Here is a 22,700-nt window from a genome sequence, read left to right as displayed (position 1 = left end):
AACAGATGTTGGCCAGGATGTGGAAGAAAAGGAACTCTTTTGCACTGCCGGTGGGAATACAAACTAGTGCAGCCCCTCTGGAAAACAGTATGGAGGTTCCTCAAAAAATTAAAAATAGAAGTACCCTACGACCCAGCAATTGCACTACTAGGCATTTATCCAAGGGATACAGGTGTGCTGATTCGAAGGGGCACATGTGCCCCAATGTTTATAGCAGTGCTATGGACAATAGTCAAAGTATATATAGAAAGAGCCCAAATGTCCATTAACTGATGAATGGATAAAGAAGTGGTATGTGTAAATATAATGGAATATTACTTGGCGATCAAAAAGAATGAAATCTTGACATTTGCAACAACATGGATGGAACTAAAGTGTATCATGCTAAGCGAAATAAGTCAGTCAGAGAAAGACAAGTATCATTATGATTTCACTCATATGTGGAATTTAAGATACAAAATAGGTGAACATAAGGGAAGGGAAGCAAAAATAGGATAAAAACAGAGAGGGAGACAAACCACAAGAGACTCTTAAAATACAGAGAACAAACTGAGGGTTGCTGGTGGGGTGTTGGGTAGGGGGAAGGGCTAAAGAGATGAGAGGCATTAAGGAGGAGGACACTTTCTGAGATGAGCACTGGGTGTTACATGTAAGTGATGAATTACTAAATTCTATTCCCAAAATTATTATTACACTATATGTTAACTAACTTGGATTTAAATAAATAAATAAATAAATAAATAAATAAATAAATAAAGTGCCTCTACCTTGCACATGAACTTTTATTTAGCAAAGTATAAACTCAAATATCTGATAGATGTGTTGGTAAAAATATATATATATTCTTTAACTGATTTAGTGGAAAAATACACATAAAAGACATATGACAGCCCAGGATAATTTGCTTGCAAGATACATGACAGGCAATAGATTAAGGCCTTTATTATAGTTCTTTCAAAGCAAAAAATAAAAACTGTAAACACCACAACAGAAGTTGGGAAATTCAATAAGTTAGAAATATAAGTAATAAATAAGCACATGAGGCAATAGCCAAAGGTAAACTAAAGAGCAAGAGGGTAAATTAAACTTACTCCTATATGAGACAACGCAAGTTTATTTGTAGGCAGGAGAAGCGGGTATAAAGAATTTGATAATACAGACAGTGATAGGGATACACTATGGAGCAAGGTGCTGGAGATGTGGAAACAGACAGAAAAAATAAAATGTGATACATATATCACATTTAAAATGAGGGGCGCCTGGGTGGCGCAGTCGGTTAAGCGTCCGACTTCAGCCAGGTCACGGACTCGCGGTCCGTGAGTTCGAGCCCCGCGTCAGGCTCTGGGCTGATGGCTCAGAGCCTGGAGCCTGTTTCCGATTCTGTGTCTCCCTCTCTCTCTGCCCCTTCCCCGTTCATGCTCTGTCTCTCTCTGTCCCAAAAATAAATAAACGTTGAAAAAAAAAATTTTAAATGAATGAACCAGCCCTACTTCAATCAACATGGCTCAGTTTCAAGAACAAAATATGAATTATAAAGAAAAAGTCATCGAAGAGACATGTATTACAATTCTATTCCAACAATATTATGCTTAGGATATAGAACTGCAAAACAACATTGCTCCCTTTCTACTGATGAGAAGGAACTTTATCATCTACAAAATAATACTGAAAAAAAATAGACTTTAGAACAGGGACGATAACCAAGGATAAAGAGGTATATCACATAATGATAAAAGGGTCAATTCAGCAAGAAGACATAATAATAATCTTAAATGAGTAAACAGTTTCAAAATGATTAAGATGATAACCACAGAAATATAAAGAAAACTAACTAGGAGTCATAAGACACCAGTTAAAACCAACAAATCCACTAAAATGCAGATATTTGATATTCCTAAGGTGAAAGATTCCTAAAGTGAACATTAATAAAAAGCATATAACTGATCAAAATCATATGGTGGGAGAGAAGTAAAAGCAGAAAGGAAAATAATATATACTCATTTTATCATTTCTTATTATAGGAAACTAATAAATATTGTTATTCTCTAAGAAAGACAATGTATTGAGTGCCTGGGTGACTCAGTCCATTAAGCACCTGACTCGGACTCAGGTCATAATCTCATGATTCGTGAGTTCGAGCCCAACATCAGACTCTCTATTGTCAGTGCAGAGCCTGCTTCAGATCCTCTGTTTCCCTCTCTCTCTGCCCCTACCCTACTCAGGTTCACTCCCTCTCTCTCTCTCAAATATAAATAAACACTTAAAAAAAAAAAAAGAAGAAAGAAAGACTGTATTGGGTAAAATTATCATTATAAATATAACCAATAGAATATACAAACCTTTCTAAATATTAAGAGTTTTTATTTGTTAAAAAAATTTTTTTAATTAGTTTTCTTTATGTTTGAGAGGCAGAGAGAGACAGAGCGCATGTGGGGGAGGGGCAGAGAGAGAGGGAAACACAGAATCCGAAGCAGGCTCCGGGCTCTGAGCTGTCTGCACAGAGCACGACGCAGGGCCCGAACCCACGAACCGCAAGATCACGACCTGAGCCAAAGTCGGACGCTCGACTGACTGAGCCACCCAGGCGCCCCAAGAGTTTTTATATTTGTTGAAAGCTTTTTAACCTATAAAACCATATAGTAATATTTTTAAATTTTTTTAATGTCTATTTTTGAGAGAGTGAGCGCACGTGCATGTGCATGTGCAAGCAAGGGAGGGGCAGAGAGAAAGGGAGAGAGAAATACCAAGCAGCCTTGGCACTCTCAGCACAGAGCCCACCACGGTGCTGGATGAATGAGATCGTGAGATCATGAGATCACGAACTCATGAGGTCATGACCTGAGCCACAATCAAGAGTCAGATGCTTAACAGACTGAGCCACCCAGGCACCCCACCACACAGTAAGATTTTTAAATAGAAGACTTAAGTCAGATATATTAGTCATATCAATAAACTTAAGTGGGCTTAACTTACCTATTGAAAAGAAAAAGATTTTCAAATTGGCTCACAAAACAAAACCTAATTCAGCACTATTTACAAAAAAAAAAAAACAAACAAAAATCTAAGTGATTAAGAAAGATCAAAAATAAAAGGCTGGCCTAAAGTATTCCATGTAGATGCAAATCAAAATTTAAAAAGCAGGGATCATATTTTTTATCTAAATAAATAAAATTCTGGCCAATTTGCATTAAACAACACTAAGTTCATTTAAATGCTACCATGTACAATTTCTTTTTTTATTATCTTTTTCATGTTTATTTATATTTGAGAGAGAGAGTGCACAAGCAGGGGAGGGGCAGAGAGAGAGATGGAGACAGAATATGAAGCAGGCTCTGGGCTCTGAGCTGTCAGCACAGAGCCCAAAGAGGGGCTCAAACCCACAAGCCGTGAGTTCATGACCTCAGCCAAAGCTGGACACTTAACCGACTGAGCCACCCAGGCGCCCCAACAGGGTGCAATTTCTAATAAAAGGCATTACATTATAAGTATATGCGCACCAAATAATTCATATAGTAACCAAAGGGAATAACAGGCATACACAAAGAATAAGAGATAATAATCCACCTCTTTTCATCCGTGAAATATCAAGTATAACCAAAAGGGATATGAAGAACTAAATAACATAATTAATGAACTAACTCTAATTGATGTATATCAAAGTGCAATGTACTTCTCAATAACAGAACTGATCTATTTGGGACAGCAGTGTGCCCAGCTAAAATACTACATTCCCAGACTTCCCTGCATCTTGATGTAACCACATGACTAAGCTCTAATTAATGATGTGGAAGAAGTATCATGTGGACTTCTGGGGAATCTCCCTAAAAAGAAAAAGGCATCCCCTTCCTCTCTTTCACTATCCAGAAAACGTAGATATGATGGCTCAAGCTTAGCATCACCCTGGACCATGAAGACAAGGGCATGTAAACAGTGAATATGAAAGATGTTTCTAACAACTTTGTAAAACTACCATACTAGCCCTGGACTGCTTAACAGTAGATGTGTATTTATGCTGTTATAGTTGGGTGTCTGTTATATGTGCCTGCACCTAATTCTGATAGAAATAAACCTGAAAGCAAAGAATGTCCAAAGAACATTCACCAAAATTGACCATATATTTTAGGACATACACATACATAAGCCAAACTCAAGAAAACAGATGGAGGGATTAGCCTAAAGCAGGAGAAGGGTCATCTCTTCCTTTTGAGACTAGAAGGAGACCAGGTGCATATACAGGTAAGTTTGTAGATGTTGGGCAGAAGGTCAAGGGCTTCTCCCTGCTTCATCACCTCAGTTTTCTCCATGAAACAGGAGCCAGAAAGGTTTTGGAAGGTAGGGGAGGAAGTAGAGGTTTACGAGATTTGCATGTTTAGAATGCCACTACATTCTAGGGGATAAGAGAGGAAGTTGAGAAGAAACGCAAGATTGTTGATGCTTTGGGGTTTTGTTTTTGTTGTTCTTCAGATCAAAGAACCATATTTTCACTTTCAACCCATGACCAGATTAGCCAAACTTAATGACCATGTATAAAGGGAAAAAATTAAATGGGTAAATTCAGAGGCTCATTAAGTTGGAAAAGTAATCTAGACATAAAGTAATGAAAACACTCCTTGTCAGCTCCCTTAGAGCTTGGAGCTAAGGAACAAGAAGCAGATTTGTATGCCTCAAACCAGATCCCTGTGTATCAAGGATAAAAACCTCTAATTGTGGGAAGAAAGCCAAAACAAATTCCCAAATAAATGTTAAAATAAACTCAAAATTAAACTAACAATTTAGTCAAAAGTCCCTAATTTATGGCTCGGTGTGTACCTCTTACTGATTTATACCAATGATGAATTAATACTAACTTAAATGCTTTTGTTCGCTTAATAGGAAAAAGAAAGTTACAATAGTAGCTAAAAAGAAAAGTGTTATCAACTCACCTTAAGAATACTGTGTGAGACTTAAGAGAGCATCACCATCTGGTGGCAGACTCGTGGTAACGACAGTAAAAGAGGAAAGAAATGGACAGTCTCTGTTACTGACAATATATATTGTGAGCGACCAAAAGCTTAGACCAAAGCTGATGACCAAAAAAAGCAGTACCATAAGCACTTAATTTCCAATTTAATAGATTAGTAGAATTTTTCTTTAGAAGGATGACCTAGAATCAAGATTTAAGACTTAATGTAATATTCTGTATAGTACAGAAATCCTATCTACAAAATTCTTGAATTACAGTATATTTCCTCTGCTAAATATCTGTAGTGATAATAAGCTTATTCCCTGGACACTATAGATTGTGAGCTTGAACTTTAAATATTTTGTGTCATTCAGCCAGAAAATCTAATTTTGCAATCTGATGCAACATAGGAGAACCCTATAATATCTTCTACAGCCTGACTTCAAATATGTCTCTCTTATTTCGCTCTTTTCCATTACAAATACACCCTTTTCCTCAACCGACTTGGTTTCTAAACCCCTTACATCTTGGTCTTCCAGATTGTTCAAATATTCCTTGATTTGTCAACATTTATTTTTATTGCAATGCCCAAAACAGAACCAATTTTCCCACATGTAGCCTAGCCAGCAGAATATAGGTACTTCTTTTAATGCTACCCATGTTTACCCTGCAGATTTTAGTAGCTGTGTCACACTTCAGCTCATATACTTTCGTCACAATTATTCTTGAATAGCTCTATATTATATGGTGAAGAGTAAACTAAGTGTTGGGGTAGACTGAGTAGATTTAAGGACAAGTATTTATTCCTGAAAGTATATCCCTAACCTCAGCTAACTCTTTCCTACAAACTTCCACGATAAACCTAACAAAAGATAAAAGACGGGCAATAAAAGGATGCTTTCATGATCACCACGAAGAAGAGACACTAAACATAAGTTTTTTGACAAGTTTTACTGCTCAGACCAGACTTCTGATGGTGACATAGCATCACACAGCAAGGGAGTGTAATTAGGGTCTACATTTATCTCCCTGAATTAGAAATTGTAAACCAAGGATAGCATTGGCTTGTGTGGCAATATAATAAAGCAAACAGTGGTGTTCTCAGTGGTAAAATGCTATTGAGATTTTTTCCAGGGGGTGTTTAGGCAAGGGAGCTAGAGGTGAAATATTTTTTTGGCAGCAGGATAATAAAATCTTCTACAGAGTGGGTCACCCCACTTAGAGCAATGCTATTGGTAACTCTCTAGACAGATGTTTAATACAGATCACTATTAAATGTCTGTTAAGTGGATATTTATCATAACAAAGTTTTTTAATTTGACTTCTCATTCTCTTCACATTTCTCAGGATAACATATGTGCCTATATGAACATATGATACAGATATGACTCAAAACATTTTTACTATGAACACAGAAAAAGAAGCATTACATATATATATTATTTCAGCTATTATGTAAGTGGCTACATATGAGAATCTATATGAAACAAACAGTATGTGAAAAAAAAAGATATTTTATTAGAAATCAAATAATTCTTGATCAGTTTATTTCTATGATTAAAATTTAGCTTTATTATTTTTGTTTTTATGTTTCAGGGACTTTGAAGGCAACCATATCCATAATTTAAGAAATTTGACTTTTATTTCCTGCAGTAATTTAACTGTTTTGTAAGTAGTGTTTTATCCTTTTGATGGCCTATCTCTTTACAAACAAAATGAATCATTTATGTGAACATTAGTTAGCATAAACATGCACAGTAATTATGGCAAATGTTCACTGATGACTTAAAATTTTCTGAAACTGAAGCATATTGGCAAAATTATTGGAGTTCAAACCAAGCTTAACAAAGATTCACAACATAACATGGATCATCGCAACGGTACTGTATTATTTGAGACCTGTTTTTCTCGAACTTAAGTGATACCCACTTTAATGGAAAGAAATGTTCACAGACCACCTAAAATCTCTCCTTGGATCTCAGTTTGAGAAACACCAAATTAGTCGTATTCTATAAGAATGTTTGCCCTTTGCAAATTATTTACTGTAAAGATTGTGGGGACAAATTGAATTACAACTAAATTTTTTTTTAAAACACTGCAGAATGTCTACACCCCTAACGCTATAATTGTGGACACCAGGATAAACTCTAGAATGTTACTGGGTAGGGGCGCCTGGGTGGCGCAGTCGGTTAAGCGTCCGACTTCAGCCAGGTCACGATCTCGCAGCCCGTGGGTTGGAGCCCCGCATCAGGCTCTGGGCTGATGGCTCAGAGCCTGGAGCCTGTTTCCGATTCTGTGTCTCCCTCTCTCTCTGCCCCTCCCCCGTTCATGCTCTGTCTCTCTCTGTCCCAAAAATAAATAAACGTTGAAAAAAAAAAAATTAAAAAAAAAAAAAAAAAAAAAGAATGTTACTGGGTATAATTTCTCCATCTGCCTCTCTAGCCTATTTTTTTTATTTATTTATTTTATTTATTTTTTTTTTTTTTTTTTTTTTTTTTTATACTTTATTTTTTTTTTTTATTTATTTATTTATTATTTTTTTTTTATTTATATATGAAATTTATTGTCAAATTGGTTTCCATACAACACCCAGTGCTCATCCCAAAAGGTGCCCTCCTCAGTACCCATCACCCACCCTCTCCTCCCTCCCACCCCCCATCGACCCTTAGTTTGTTCTCAGTTCTCAACAGTCTCTTATGCTTTGGCTCTCTCCCACTCTAACCTCTTTTTTTTTTTTTTTTTTTTGTTCCCCTCCCCCATGGGTTTTTCTTAAGTTTCTCAGGATCCACATAAGAGTGAAACCATATGATATCTGTCTTTCTCTGTATGGCTTATTTCACTTAGCATCACACTCTCCAGTTCCATCCACGTTGCTACAAAAGGCCATATTTCATTTTTTCTCATTGCCACGTAGTACTCCATTGTGTATATAAACCACAATTTCTTTATCCATTCATCAGTTGATGGACATTTAGGCTCTTTCCATAATTTGGCTATTGTTGAGAGTGCTGCTATGAACATTGGGGTACAAGTGCCCCTATGCATCAGTACTCCTGTGTCCCTTGGATAAATTCCTAGCAGTGCTATTGCTGGGTCATAGGGTAGGTCTATTTTTAATTTTCTGAGGAACCTCCACACTGCTTTCCAGAGCGGCTGCACCAATTTGCATTCCCACCAACAGTGCAAGAGGGTTCCCGTTTCTCCACATCCTCTCCAGCATCTATAGTCTCCTGATTTGTTCATTTTGGCCACTCTGACTGGCGTGAGGTGATATCTGAGTGTGGTTTTGATTTGTATTTCCCTGATAAGGAGCGACGCTGAACATCTTTTCATGTGCCTGTTGGCCATCCGGATGTCTTCTTTAGAGAAGTGTCTATTCATGTTTTCTGCCCATTTCTTCACTGGGTTATTTGCTTTTCGGGTGTGGAGTTTGGTGAGCTCTTTATAGATTTTGGATACTAGCCCTTTGTCCGATATGTCATTTGCAAATATCTTTTCCCATTCCGTTGGTTGCCTTTTAGTTTTGTTGGTTGTTTCCTTTGCTGTGCAGAAGCTTTTTATCTTCATAAGGTCCCAGTAATTCACTTTTGCTTTTAATTCCCTTGCCTTTGGGGATGTGTCGAGTAAGAGATTGCTACGGCTGAGGTCAGAGAGGTCTTTTCCTGCTTTCTCCTCTAAGGTTTTGATGGTTTCCTGTCTCACATTCAGGTCCTTTATCCATTTTGAGTTTATTTTTGTGAATGGTGTGAGAAAGTGGTCTAGTTTCAACCTTCTGCATGTTGCTGTCCAGTTCTCCCAGCACCATTTGTTGAAGAGACTGTCTTTTTTCCATTGGATGTTCTTTCCTGCTTTGTCAAAGATGAGTTGGCCGTACGTTTGTGGGTCTAGTTCCGGGGTTTCTATTCTATTCCATTGGTCTATGTGTCTGTTTTGGTGCCAATACCATGCTGTCTTGATGATGACAGCTTTGTAGTAGAGGCTAAAGTCTGGGATTGTGATGCCTCCTGCTTTGGTCTTCTTCTTCAAAATTACTTTGGCTATTCGGGGCCTTTTGTGGTTCCATATGAATTTTAGGATTGCTTGTTCTAGTTTCGAGAAGAATGCTGGTGCAATTTTGATTGGGATTGCATTGAATGTGTAGATAGCTTTGGGTAGTATTGACATTTTGACAATATTTATTCTTCCAATCCATGAGCAGGGAATGTCTTTCCATTTCTTTAAATCTTCTTCAATTACCTTCATAAGCTTTCTATAGTTTTCAGCATACAGATCCTTTACATCTTTGGTTAGATTGATTCCTAGGTATTTTATGCTTCTTGGTGCAATTGTGAATGGGATCAGTTTCTTTATTTGTCTTTCTGTTGCTTCATTGTTAGTGTATAAGAATGCAACTGATTTCTGTACATTGATTTTGTATCCTGCAACTTTGCTGAATTCATGTATCAGTTCTAGCAGACTTTTGGTGGAGTCTATCGGATTTTCCATGTATAATATCATGTCATCTGCAAAGAGCGAAAGCTTGACTTCATCTTTGCCAATTTTGACGCCTTTGATTTCCTTTTGTTGTCTGATTGCTGATGCTAGAACTTCCAGCACTATGTTAAACAACAGCGGTGAGAGTGGGCATCCCTGTCGTGTTCCTGATCTCAGGGAAAAAGCTCTCAGTTTTTCCCCGTTGAGGATGATGTTAGCTGTGGGCTTTTCATAAATGGCTTTTATGATCTTTAAGTATGTTCCTTCTATCCCGACTTTCTCAAGAGTTTTTATTAAGAAAGGGTGCTGGATTTTGTCAAAGGCCTTTTCTGCATCGATTGACAGGATCATATGGTTCTTCTCTTTTTTTTTGTTAATGTGATGTATCACGTTGATTGATTTGCGAATGTTGAACCAGCCCTGCATCCCAGGAATGAATCCCACTTGATCATGGTGAATAATTCTTTTTATATGCCGTTGAATTCGATTTGCTAGTATCTTATTGAGAATTTTTGCATCCATATTCATCAGGGATATTGGCCGGTAGTTCTCTTTTTTTACTGGGTCTCTGTCTGGTTTAGGAATCAAAGTAATACTGGCTTCATAGAATGAGTCTGGAAGTTTTCCTTCCCTTTCTATTTCTTGGAATAGCTTGAGAAGGATAGGTATTATCTCTGCTTTAAACGTCTGGTAGAACTCCCCTGGGAAGCCATCTGGTCCTGGACTCTTATTTGTTGGGAGATTTTTGATAACCGATTCAATTTCTTCGCTGGTGATGGGTCTGTTCAAGCTTTCTATTTCCTCCTGATTGAGTTTTGGAAGAGTGTGGGTGTTCAGGAATTTGTCCATTTCTTCTAGGTTGTCCAATTTGTTGGCATATAATTTTTCATAGTATTCCCTGATAATTGTTTGTATCTCTGAGGGATTGGTTGTAATAATTCCATTTTCATTCATGATTTTATCTATTTGGGTCATCTCCCTTTTCTTTTTGAGAAGCCTGGCTAGAGGTTTGTCAATTTTGTTTATTTTTTCAAAAAACCAACTCTTGGTTTCATTGATCTGCTCTACAGTTTTTTTAGATTCTATATTGTTTATTTCTGCTCTGATCTTTATTATTTCTCTTCTTCTGCTGGGTTTAGGCTGCCTTTGCTGTTCTGCTTCTATTTCCTTTAGGTGTGCTGTTAGATTTTGTATTTGGGATTTTTCTTGTTTCTTGAGATAGGCCTGGATTGCAATGTATTTTCCTCTCAGGACTGCCTTCGCTGCGTCCCAAAGCGTTTGGATTGTTGTATTTTCATTTTCGTTTGTTTCCATATATTTTTTAATTTCTTCTCTAATTGCCTGGTTGACCCACTCATTCGTTAGTAGGGTGTTCTTTAACCTCCATGCTTTTGGAGGTTTTCCAGACTTTTTTCTGTGGTTGATTTCAAGCTTCATAGCGTTGTGGTCTGAAAGTATGCATGGTATGATTTCAATTCTTGTAAACTTATGAAGGGCTGTTTTGTGACCCAGTATATGATCTATCTTGGAGAATGTTCCATGTGCACTCGAGAAGAAAGTATATTCTGTTGCTTTGGGATGCAGAGTTCTAAATATATCTGTCAAGTCCATCTGATCCAATGTCTCATTCAGGGCCCTTGTTTCTTTATTGATCGTGTGTCTAGATGATCTATCCATTTCTGTAAGTGGGGTGTTAAAGTCCCCTGCAATTACCACATTCTTATCAATAAGGTTGCTTGTGTTTATGAGTAATTGTTTTATATATTTGGGCGCTCCGGTATTCGGCGCATAGACATTTATAATTGTTAGCTCTTCCTGATGGATAGACCCTGTCACTATTATATAATGTCCTTCTTCATCTCTTGTTACAGCCTTTAATTTAAAGTCTAGTTTGTCTGATATAAGGATGGCTACTCCAGCTTTCTTTTGGCTTCCAGTAGCATGATAAATAGTTCTCCATCCCCTCACTCTCAATCTAAAGGTGTCCTCAGGTCTAAAATGAGTCTCTTGTAGACAGCAAATAGATGGGTCTTGTTTTTTTATCCATTCTGATACCCTATGTCTTTTGGTTGGCGCATTTAGTCCATTTACATTCAGTGTTATTATAGAAAGATATGGGTTTAGAGTCATTGTGATGTCTGTATGTTTTATGCTTGTAGTGATGTCTCTGGTACTTTGTCTCACAGGGTCCCCCTTAGGATCTCTTGTAGGGCTGGTTTAGTGGTGACAAATTCCTTCAGTTTTTGTTTGTTTGGGAAGACCTTTATCTCTCCTTCTATTCTAAATGACAGACTTGCTGGATAAAGGATTCTCGGCTGCATATTTTTTCTGTCTAGCACACTGAAAATCTCGTGCCAATTCTTTCTGGCCTGCCAAGTTTCAAAAGAGAGATCAGTCACGAGTCTTATAGGTCTCCCTTTATATGTGAGGGCACGTTTACCCCTTGCTGCTTTCAGAATTTTCTCTTTATCCTTGTATTTTGCCAGTTTCACTATGATATGTCGTGCAGAAGATCGATTCAAGTTACGTCTGAAGGGAGTTCTCTGTGCCTCTTGGATTTCAATGCCTTTTTCCTTCCCCACTTCAGGGAAGTTCTCAGCTATTATTTCTTCAAGTACCCCTTCAGCACCTTTCCCTCTCTCTTCCTCCTCTGGGATACCAATGATGCGTATATTATTTCTTTTTAGTGTATCACTTAGTTCTCTAATTTTCCCCTCATATTCCTGGATTTTTTTATCCCTCTTTTTCTCAGCTTCCTCTTTTTCCATAACTTTATCTTCTAGTTCACCTATTCTCTCCTCTGCCTCTTCAATCCGAGCCGTGGTGGTTTCCATTTTGTTATGCATTTCGTTTAAAGCGTTTTTCAGCTCCTCGTGACTGTTCCTTAGTCCCTTGATCTCTGTAGCAAGAGATTCTCTGCTGTCAGCTATACTGTTTTCAAGCCCAGCGATTAATTTTATGACTATTATTCTAAATTCACTTTCTGTTATATTATTTAAATCCTTTTTGATCAGCTCATTAGCTGTTGTTATTTCCTGGAGATTCTTCTGAGGGGAATTCTTCCGCTTGGTCATTTTGGATAGTCCCTGGCTTGGTGAGGACCTGCAGGGCACTTCCCCTGTGCTGTGGTGTATAACTGGAGTTGGTGGGCGGAGCCGCAGTCAGACCTGATGTCTGCTCCCAGCCCACCGCTGGGGCCACAGTCAGACTGGTGCGTGCCTTCTCTTCCCCTCTCCTAGGGGCGGGATTCACTGTTGGGTGGGGTGGTCTGTCTGGGCTACTTGCACACTGCCAGGCTTGTGATGCTGGGGATCTGGCGTCTTAGCTGGGGTGGGTAGGCAAGGTGCACAGGGGCAGGAGGGGCAGGCTTAGCTTGCTTCTCCTTAGGTGATCCACTTCAGGAGGGGCCCTGTGGCAGCAAGAGGGAGTCAGATCCGCTGCCGGAGGTTTGGCTCCGCAGAAGCGCAGAGTTGGGTGTTTGCGTGGAGCGAGTAAGTTCCCTGGCAGGAACTGGTGCTCTTTGGGATTTTGGCTGGGGGATGGGCGGGGAAGATGGCGCTGGCGAGCGCCTTTGTTCCCCACCAAACTGAGCTCTGTCGTCCGGGGGCTCAGCAGCTCTCCTTCCCTTTGTCCTCCAGCCTTCCCGCTTTCTGAGCAGAGCTGTTAACTTATGACTTCCCAGACGCTAAGTCGCGCTTGCTGTTGGAACACAGTCCGTCAGGCCCCTCCGCTTTTTGCAAGCCAGACTCGGGGGCTCTGCTTGGCCGGCGAGCCGCCCCTCCGCCCCGGCTCCCTCCCGCCAGTCCGTGGAGCGCGCACCGCCTCGCCGCCCTTCCTACCCTCTTCCGTGGGCCTCTCGTCTGCGCTTGGCTCCGGCGACTCCGTTCTGCTAATCCTCTGGTGGTTTTCTGGGTTATTTAGGCAGGTGTAGGTGGAATCTAAGTGATCAGCAGGACGCGCGGTGAGCCCAGCGTCCTCCTACGCCGCCATCTTCCTCCTCCACCTCCTTATTTATTTATTTTAATGTTTATTTACTTTTGAGAGAGAGAAAGGGACAGAGTGCTCATGGCAGAGGGGCAGAGAGAGAGGGAGACACAGAATCTGAATCAGCTCCAGGCTCTGAGCTGTCAGCACAGAGCCAGATGCTAGGCTCGAACTCATAGAATGTGAGATAGTGACCTGAGCCGAATCAGACACTTAAAGAGCTAAGCCACCCAAGCGCCCCTATTGGCCTATTTTAAATTCACATGGCTTTTCCCATGAAAGTGAAGGATGCTGATGTGTCTTGCGATATGAAAACACAACTGCCTCATTTACAGTTTCTCAGATCAGTGTTTTTCAAACTGTGGGTTCAAACTCACAAGTGGATGATGAAAGCAATATGGTACCTCCTGATTAGCTTTTTTAATGAAAGTTGAATTGAATTGGGTAAAAATGTAGTAGCACAATTTGGGTCATTAAATGTATTGTTTTATAAATCTTGGCTCGTGTGGGTGTTTGTCGTGTCCCAACGTAAAATGCATTTTTTTAAGTGTAGTTACCATGGGAAAAGTTTGAAAACCATTATACTAGAATCCGTCTGGAAACCACACTAGAATCCATCTAGAAATCCATACTAGAAACCAAAATACTAGGACCCCTGTGTACAGGCAATGCAATAGTTACCACTGATACAATAACTTTTTCTCCAGTATGCTCCCCCCATTCCAATGGGTTCAGGTCACTGAGATGTTTGAACTCTTGTGCAATGAGCTCAGCAGTCTTCCGGTGCAGGATGCTTCTATATCAGTCATGCAAAAAACAGTTCCTACTAACTGCCCAAGGGAAACCAAATTGCAACTAAAGGCCATAGACCAAATAGATACTTGAAAAACTTACAACTTCTTTGTTGTTCTACTTGTATTTGTTTTTAAAGAAGCCTCTTTGTGAAGATATCATTTGTGAATTTCCTCTTGGCAGGTGCTTGCTCTTTTCTGGTCTAGAGATCCTGGCAGGAGATGAAAATGGTTTGGAGAGCTGAAAGGAAATAAATACTTTAGGATGGGACAAGACCAACCTCCAGGGTCGTGCCTCACAATGTTTAAAGAATTGGAAACGTTCAGAACACATAAGATCAGTGCAGAAATGAATCAAGGGGTGCCTGGGTGGCTCAGTCTGTTAAGCATCCAACTTCAGCTCAAGTCATGATCTCACAGTTTGAGGGTTTGAGCCCTGCATCGGGCTCTGTGCTGATAGCTCAGAGCCTGGAGCCTGCTTTGGATTCTGTGTCTCCCTCCCGCTCTCTCTCTCTCTCTCTGTCTCTCTCTGCACCTCCCCTGCTTGTACTCTGTCTCTCTCTCAAAAATAAATAAACTTGAAAGAAAGAAAGAAAGAAAGAAAGAAAGAAAGAAAGAAAGAAAGATAGAAAGATAGATAGAAATGAACTGGTCAAGAATTATATACAGTCTGATTCAACATCCCAAACTAGAGATCTTCTGAATTGGTCCAGCTTAGATTACACTTCCTTAGGTAACTCCACTCTAAATCACATCAACTCCAATGTGTGTGAGTGCTCGTGTGCAGGGTATTCTGTTAGACATGCGATACAGGCTGGAGAAGAGGCAGTTCTATAACAGCTCCCTGTGCTCTCGGTTGCATGATATTCAGTCTGTTTTCTCAAGCGTTGAAGTTTTCACTAACTCCCTTGCAGAATTCTTCCCTACCTCACTTAAAAAATCAAATAATTTTTTTTCATCATTAAAAATTTTGAGAAATTTAAGACTAAAACAAGACTGGGTAATTTCTCATACTACAAGATACTTGATGTGCAAATCACTATATATAATTATTTCCTTTTTTTAGGCTGTCAATCCTCTCTCCAAAAACTCATTTATCACTTACCTCAAAGAGCTACAACATATTTTTCTTTTTACTTTCAGGGTAATGAGGAAAAACAAAATTAACCATCTAAGTGAAAATACTTTTGCACCTCTACAAAAGCTAGATGAATTGTAAGTTTGATTATGCATATATTGATAAGACTTTTCTTTCTATTGTTTTAGTTCACACTTGTTACATATATATGCTTTTATACATTTGAGAAATATTTATCTCTTTTCCTAGCATTATCTGTATACACTTTGAACCATAAATGAACTCAGACAGCTTAGAAAAATACACTTTAAAATATATATAAAATAAGTATTGAGGAAAATGAGATTTTGTTTTTTTTTATTTTTGAGAGAGACAGCATGAGCAAGGGACGGGCAGAGACAGAGGAGGACATATGATCCGAAGCGGGGTCTATGCTGACATCAGCAAGCCAGATGCAGGGCTCGAACTCACAAACCACGAGATAACGACCTGAGCTGGAGTCAGATGCTTCACTGACTCAGCCACCAAGGTGCCCTAAGGAAAAGGAGATAAAGGAAACATAGCTAAATAATAAAGTCAGGGTAAAATTAATAAATAAATTACATCCTCTGTCCCATTGCTAGAGAGGAACAGCACATTTGTTTTTAAGTTTCCTAAAGAGTTAGGATTCAGAGACCTTAAAACAAAAAGACATACTTTGCTAATTCTAGAAACAAAAGATAATCTTGGATCCAAAAGAAATCAGACATCCTTGGATAACATCCCAGCCTATAATAATGGAAGAGAGACATAAGTTGAATCAGCTATTTATAATGTCCCTTTTTTAAGATCAATGACAGAATTCCAAAGAGTATTAAAAACAACTCTCTGATAAACCAAAGCTTTGTGGCCCAAGCACATAGTAGCTGATTGTCAGAATAAAATATATATTGAGCAATGGATGAAGTCCGTGTTCTTCGGACAATTTTTTTATGTTTTAGTATTAATTTTCTCAATTGGATTTTTGCTGAAGTTTGAGCTAACAACTACGGTTGACCCTTAAACAACATAGGTCTGAACTGTGATGGTCCACTTGTACCTGGATTTTTTTCAGTAAATACAGCACAGAACTGTAAATGTATGTTCTCTTCCTTATGACTTTCTTAATAACACTTTATTTTTTTCTAACTTCCTTTATTGAAAGAATACAGTATATAAGACATATAACATACAAAATATGTGTTAATTCACTGTTTATGTTATCAGTAAGGCCTCTGGGCAACAGTAGGCTATTAGTAGTTAAGTTCTGGGGAAGTCAAAAGTTATATGTGGACTTTCAACTGCATAGGGGTAAGGCGGTCAGCACCCCTAACCTCCACATTGTTCAAGGGTCAGCTGTAGTTTGGTTTTGTGTTTTCTGGAAAGAATCTGGATTGTGGACACATCAACATGTTTTGACAATAAGCTGGGCAGAACATTAAGTATTAAAACTTTTCCATAAAAAAACTAAAGAATGTAAACTAGAATGTTTCTCTGGATACCTTACCTACATACTGAGACAGATGGAGGTAATTTATATGCCGCATTCTGCTTGAAAACATCAATAAACAAGCCATTGAAACCCCCAATTTTTTCATAACAATTAGCCTGAAACATTTTTTGGTAGGCAGTAGCAATCATTCACTAAATGTGCAAGAAAATCTCAATAGGTATTAGACCCAAGCAAGTTTTGTAACAACTCTTGGTATTTGGCAACTGAACCACATCATCAGTAAATAGGAAATTATTTTATTCTCAATACTAAGGAGACGTGCAAACAGGTGATCCAAAGTTATTATCTAGGTATTAAAATACAAGTTAGTCATGGGATCCATACTTTTCCTTGTTTTATCCTACTTGCAACCACTGTGTGAGTATCAGAAAGCAGTTCTCCAGGGGCGCCTGGGTGGCTCCGTCAGTTGAGCGCCCAACTTCAGCTCAGGTCATGATCTCACAGTTTGTGAGTTCGAGCCCCACATCGGGCTCTGTGCTGACAGCTCAGAGCCTGGAGCCTGCTTTGGATTCTGCGTCTCCCTCTCTCTCTGCCCCTTCCCCGCTCATGCTCTGTCTCTCTCTGTCTCTCAAAAATGAATAAACATTAAAAAAAAAATTTTTATAAAAAAAAAGAAAGCAATTCTCCAAATCCTAACTTTCATGGTGACATTAAGGTGCAGGTTCTATGTGAGTATCAATAACCAGCAGGGAACATGAAACACAAACAGTGAAGTCCATAACCAGTGCTAATCCAGGTTCAGGGGCAAAGGAATGAGCAAGAAAACCTGCAGAGAGAATAACCAAGGCAAATCATTAGTCCTACCAAAAGCCTGCTGAATCCCATATTAAACACTGGCTTGAAAAATCCGATTTCCAAGGATGAAAATGGTATGTTTTCTAAGAGGCAATAGTTTAAAATGGGTGGTTCTAGGGGCACCTGGGTGGCTCAGTCAGTTAAGGAGCCGACCTCAGCTCAGGTCCTGATCTCACAGTTTGTGAGTTCTAGCCCCAAGTTGGGCTTTGTGCTGACAGCTCAGAGCCTGAAGCCTCCTTCAGATTCTATGTCTCCCTCTCTCCTGCCCCTCCCCCATGAGCACTCTGTTTCTCTATCTCTCAAAAATATCAATCAATCAATAAGTTTTAAAGAACCTCAAATCTAAAACTATCATGCCCTTCAAGGTTGAATAATCTCACTTTTGATTTATAAGCACTCCAACTCATGTAACAAATACATACATTCTCCTACTTTTCCTTGTGGAACTAATAGAATTTGGAGATGGGTAGGGAAAGTGGTTAGGCTTTATCTTAGCATCTCTTGATCACTTTGGAGAACTAAAACCTATTGAAATGTTATCTTGTTTAGAAGAATCTGAACCTTTTTCATGAGTGCTGCCACCACCAAAGCTACCACAAGATCTGTTACCTTCACAACCCTTCTTACAGGGGCTTCTGGGTGGCTCAGTCAGTTGAGCATCTAACTCTTGGTTTCGGCTCAGATCATCATCTCACAGTTCGTGAGTTTGAGCCCCACATTGGCTCTGCGCTCACGGTGTGGAGCCTGCTTGGGATTCTCTCTCTCTCTCTCTCTCTCTCTCTCTCTCTCCGTGCCTATCCCCTGCCTGCTTTCTCTCTCTCTCAAAATAAATAAATTTAAAAAATAAAATAAGACAAAAAAAACCATTCTTACAAGGTCATACTAAGCTACAAGGTCATACTATGCTAGGCAGCCTAACTTCTACACATACACCCAAAGTATCCTGCCCCAAGAGCATATGAGATCCCATGCATGTCACCTGTGAAAGATGCTTGCCCCCACAAGAATCCACTTCCATTTGGTAATCATAATAAACCCAAGCAAATGAAAAAATTAAGGCTCCAAATTATACTACTGCTCCAACGCAAAAGGTTGAAGGGAATGAAGGAAAGGGGAAAAGAGGCACAACACATATATTAATTAAATTAGAAAATTGGATCTGTTGGGATAAGATCAAATACCATCAAGCATTTGTCTCTGAAAAAGTTACGAAATGGGTTATTCTTCAAATATTTTTTTTAACGTTTATTTTTTTATTTTTGAGACAGAGAGAGACAGAGCATGAACGGGGGAGGGGCAGAGAGAGAGGGAGACACAGAATCGGAAGCAGGCTCCAGGCTCTGAGCCATCAGCCCAGAGCCTGACGCGGGGCTCGAACTCATGGACCATGAGATCGTGACCTGAGCCGAAGTCGGACGCTTAACCGACTGAGCCACCCAGGCGCCCCCAAAATGGGTTATTCTTATATTTTCTTGTTATACTCCTTTTTTAAAACGTTTAGACTTCTGGTAATTAATATAACTCACTAATAGCACTGTTTAAAGTTGTATAATGGTTCCCTAACAAATTGCAGTACAATCAATAAAGTCTTAAGAAAATAATATGACATGGTTGCAATTATTTCTCTAGGGATTTAGGAAGTAATAAGATTGAAAATCTTCCACCGCAAGTATTTAAGGATCTGAAGGAGCTCTCACAATTGTAAGACTGATACTAATTTTGTCACTTCATTTCTCTATTTTTAATTTCTTTTATTTTTTAAATTGTAATAATATCTGTAACATAAAATTTACCAATTTAACCATTTTTAAATGTACAGTTCAGTGGCATTATGTACATTCATATTGTTATACAACTATCACTTCCATCTCCAGAACTTTTTCATCCTCCCAAACTGATACTCCATACCTATAAAACAATATTTCCCCATCACCTCCCCTGACTGACATCTCTCTTCTGTATTTATTAATTTGACTACTGTAGGTACCCATTAGGTGGAATCATTCAATATTTAAGCTTTTGTGACTGGCTAATTTCACTTAATATAATGTCTTCAAGGTTCATACTTGTTGTAGCATGTGTCAGAATTTCTGGTTATTACTCTGAATAATAGCATTAATTAGTAATAATACTATTCTAAATAATTCATTATGTGTGTGTGTGTGTCTGTGTGTGTGTGTGTGTGTATGTATATATATATGAATATACACAAAGAGAGAGAGAGAGAGAGATACACACATATATACACATATAAACATAAACATTGTGTTTATTCATTCACCCATTCATGGATACTTGAGTTCCTCCCACCTTTTAGCTATTGTGAATAATACTGCTATGAACATGGGTGTACAAATCCCTGTTTGAGACCTTTCTTTCAATCCTTTTCAGTATATAGCCCCAGAAGTAAAATTGCTGGATCATACGGTAATTCTATTTTTAATTTTTTAAGGAAACAACATACTGTTTTCCAAGCAGCTACACCATTTTACATTCCCACTAGTAGTGCACAAGAATTCCAATTTCTCTACATCTTCAACAACACTTTTTTGGATAATAGCCATCCTAATGGATGTGAAATGATATCTCATTGCGGTTTTGATTTTCATTTCCCTAATGGTTAGTGATGCTGAGCACCTTTTCATGGACTTATTGGCCATATATCTTCTTCGAAGAAATGTCTATTCAAGTCTTTTGCCTATTTTTTAAATTGGGTTGTTTTTTGGTGTTGAATTATAGGAATTCTTTATGTATTTTAGATATTAAATCCTTTTTAATATATGATTTACAAATACTTTCTTCTATATTCTGTAAATTGCCTCTCCACTCTGTTGATGGTCTCCTTTGACACACTGAAGTTTTTAATTTAGATGTAGTCCAATTTTTCTGTTTTGTTGTTGTTGTTGCCTATGCTTTTGGTGTCATATACAAGAATAATGCTTAATCCAATGCCCTGAAGCTTTTCCCCTATGTTTTCTTGTAAGAGTTTTATAGTTCTAGCTTTTATATTTAGGTCTTTCATCCATTTTTAGTTAATTTTATACATGATGTAAGGTATGGTTCTAAGTTCATTCTTTTGTATGTGAATAGCTATCTGGTTTTCCCAGCACCATTTGTTGAAGACTGTCCTTTTCCCATTAAATAGTCTTGGTGCACTTGTTGAAAATCACTTGACCGTATATACAAGGGTTTATCCCTGTGCTCTCTATCCTACTGCACTGGTCTGTATGCCTGTCTTTGTAACGGTACCACATTGTTCTGATTACTGTAGCTTTATAATAAGTTTTGAAATTAGGAAGTGTGAAGCCTCCGATTTTGTTCTTCTTTTTCAAAGTTGCTTTAGCTATTCAAGGTCCCTTGAGATTTCATGCAAATTTCAGAATGGATTTTTCTATCTCTACAAAATATATTAGGATTTTGATAGAGATTGCACTGAATCTGTGGGTCACTTTGGGGAGTATTGACATCTTCACAACATTAAGTCTTCTAATCCATAAACATAGAATGTCTTTCCATTTACTGGTATCTTTGTAAATTTGTTTCTGCAACACTGTACTTTCAAAGTCAAGTCTTTCACTTCTTTGGTTAAGTTTATTCCTAAGTATTTTATTCTTTCAATGCTATTGTAAATGGAATTATCTTTTGAATTCCTTTTTTGGATTGTTCATTGTTAGGGTAAAGAAACACATTCAATTTTTGTGTGATGGTTTTGCATTTGGCAACTTTCCTGAACTTTATTATAAGTTCCAACAGTTGTGTGTGTGTGTGTGTGTGTGTGCGCGCGCACGCGTGTGCACGAGCATGCAAGCTTTAGAGTTTTCTACACATGGTTTCATATCATCTGCAAACAGAAATAATTTTACTTCTCCCTTTCCATTTTGAATGCCCTGTTTTTCCCTTGCCTAATTACTCTGACTAGGGCTTCCAGTACTACGTTAAATAGAAGAAAAATGGATTATCCTGGTCTGGTTACTGATTTGGGAGGAAAAAATTTCAGGCTTTTACCATTAAGCATGATATTAGCTGTGGGGTTTGCATAGACAGCCTGTATTGTGTTCAGATAATTTCCTTCTAGTCCTAGACTGTTGAGTTCACTTTGTTCCTTTATACAACTCAGTTTTCATTTGTCTTTCTTCCTCTCTTTCCTTCTTTCTGCAATCACCACTCCCCAATAGCTCCTCCATTTAACTAATGGTCTAATCTAGAATAAATTTCTAAAAGAATTTGCCCTGAGAAGCCCCTTTAATCAATGATTCTTGTTTCAATGCTTCTTGTTTGTTTTTTGTTTTTTTCAAAAAGGATTATGAAATTTTTTCCATCAGAATTCAGCTGCACTGTCATTCCGGTCTATATCTCTTTGTTCCCAGCTCTAGCCTTTCACTGTTCATTTCATGCCTCACAAATCATTAGAACAAACATCACTCTTTGGAATAAGATTTATTGGAAAAAGTATTCAGGGTAATTCTATTAATTCAATTTTTGACAAAATGAGATTGTGTTTTCATTTAACTAAATGAGAACCTAGGCAAAATGTGAGGTATGTGTGGTTTCTCTCAGGGTACCCTATCACTTCGTTGGTGAGAGCCATTTCTTGACTAGTTCACTTCCATTCTTATGTTGTATTAGCTCCCTCTCTACACTAACAAAATCCTAAGAGCCAGGCACTATTCTAAGTGTTTTATCTCCATTAATTTCTGTAAATATTTAATGAGCTCTGTAAGGCAAGTGCTATTACTACACTTGTTTTCTTGGTTTTTTTTTTTGGTTTTTTTGTTTTTTTTTTTGGTACCAAAGTCGAGATACATTTTCTCTTTGCTTAAGAAGTTTCTAGAAATGACCTACTGCTGCCTTTTTTTAAAAAACAGGAATCTTTCCTATAACCCAATCCAGAAAATTCAAGCAAATCAATTTGATTATCTTGTCAAACTCAAGTCTCTGTAAGTATATACCTATGGGGATAGTTTTATGATGAAATCATTATTTATATACTGACTAATAAATTCTGTAAGATTTGTAGAATCTTTCAAATCAGAAGCGCTTTTCCAGGATGTTAGTTAAGTGCCACCAAACCATGTGAGTGCTCACCATAAACCAACAGGTAGCTGT

At 38.3% G+C, this 22,700-nt stretch overlaps 2 protein-coding genes across 13 annotated transcripts in view; one reads left to right on the top strand and one right to left on the bottom strand.

Moving 5' to 3' along the window:
• Positions 1 to 22,700, bottom strand: part of CB1H4orf46 (chromosome B1 C4orf46 homolog) — a 95,412-nt gene that overhangs the window by 51,151 nt on the left and 21,561 nt on the right. The gene's annotated exons all lie outside the window — the stretch shown is intronic.
• The window catches only part of RXFP1 (relaxin family peptide receptor 1), a 123,100-nt gene that overhangs the window by 89,366 nt on the left and 11,034 nt on the right, over positions 1 to 22,700 (top strand). For 7 of the 10 annotated variants that reach the window (XM_086703983.1, XM_086703980.1, XM_086703981.1 and 4 more), the window contains 4 exons: positions 6,539 to 6,610; positions 15,334 to 15,405; positions 19,224 to 19,295; positions 22,460 to 22,531. In XM_086703983.1, the coding sequence (XP_086560109.1) occupies positions 6,539 to 6,610; positions 15,334 to 15,405; positions 19,224 to 19,295; positions 22,460 to 22,531 (288 nt within the window). The remainder of the gene's footprint in view (positions 1 to 6,538; positions 6,611 to 15,333; positions 15,406 to 19,223; positions 19,296 to 22,459; positions 22,532 to 22,700) is intronic. The other 3 variants (XM_086703982.1, XM_086703978.1, XM_086703979.1) reach the window with 2 other exon arrangements.

The sequence above is a fragment of the Puma concolor genome, chromosome B1 (genome assembly GCF_028749965.1).
Source record: "Puma concolor isolate L17-30 chromosome B1, mPumCon1.1.hap2, whole genome shotgun sequence".
Taxonomy (NCBI): Eukaryota; Metazoa; Chordata; class Mammalia; order Carnivora; family Felidae; genus Puma; species Puma concolor.
Note: the sequence above shows the minus strand (reverse complement) of the source record. Positions and strands in the feature narration are given on the sequence as shown.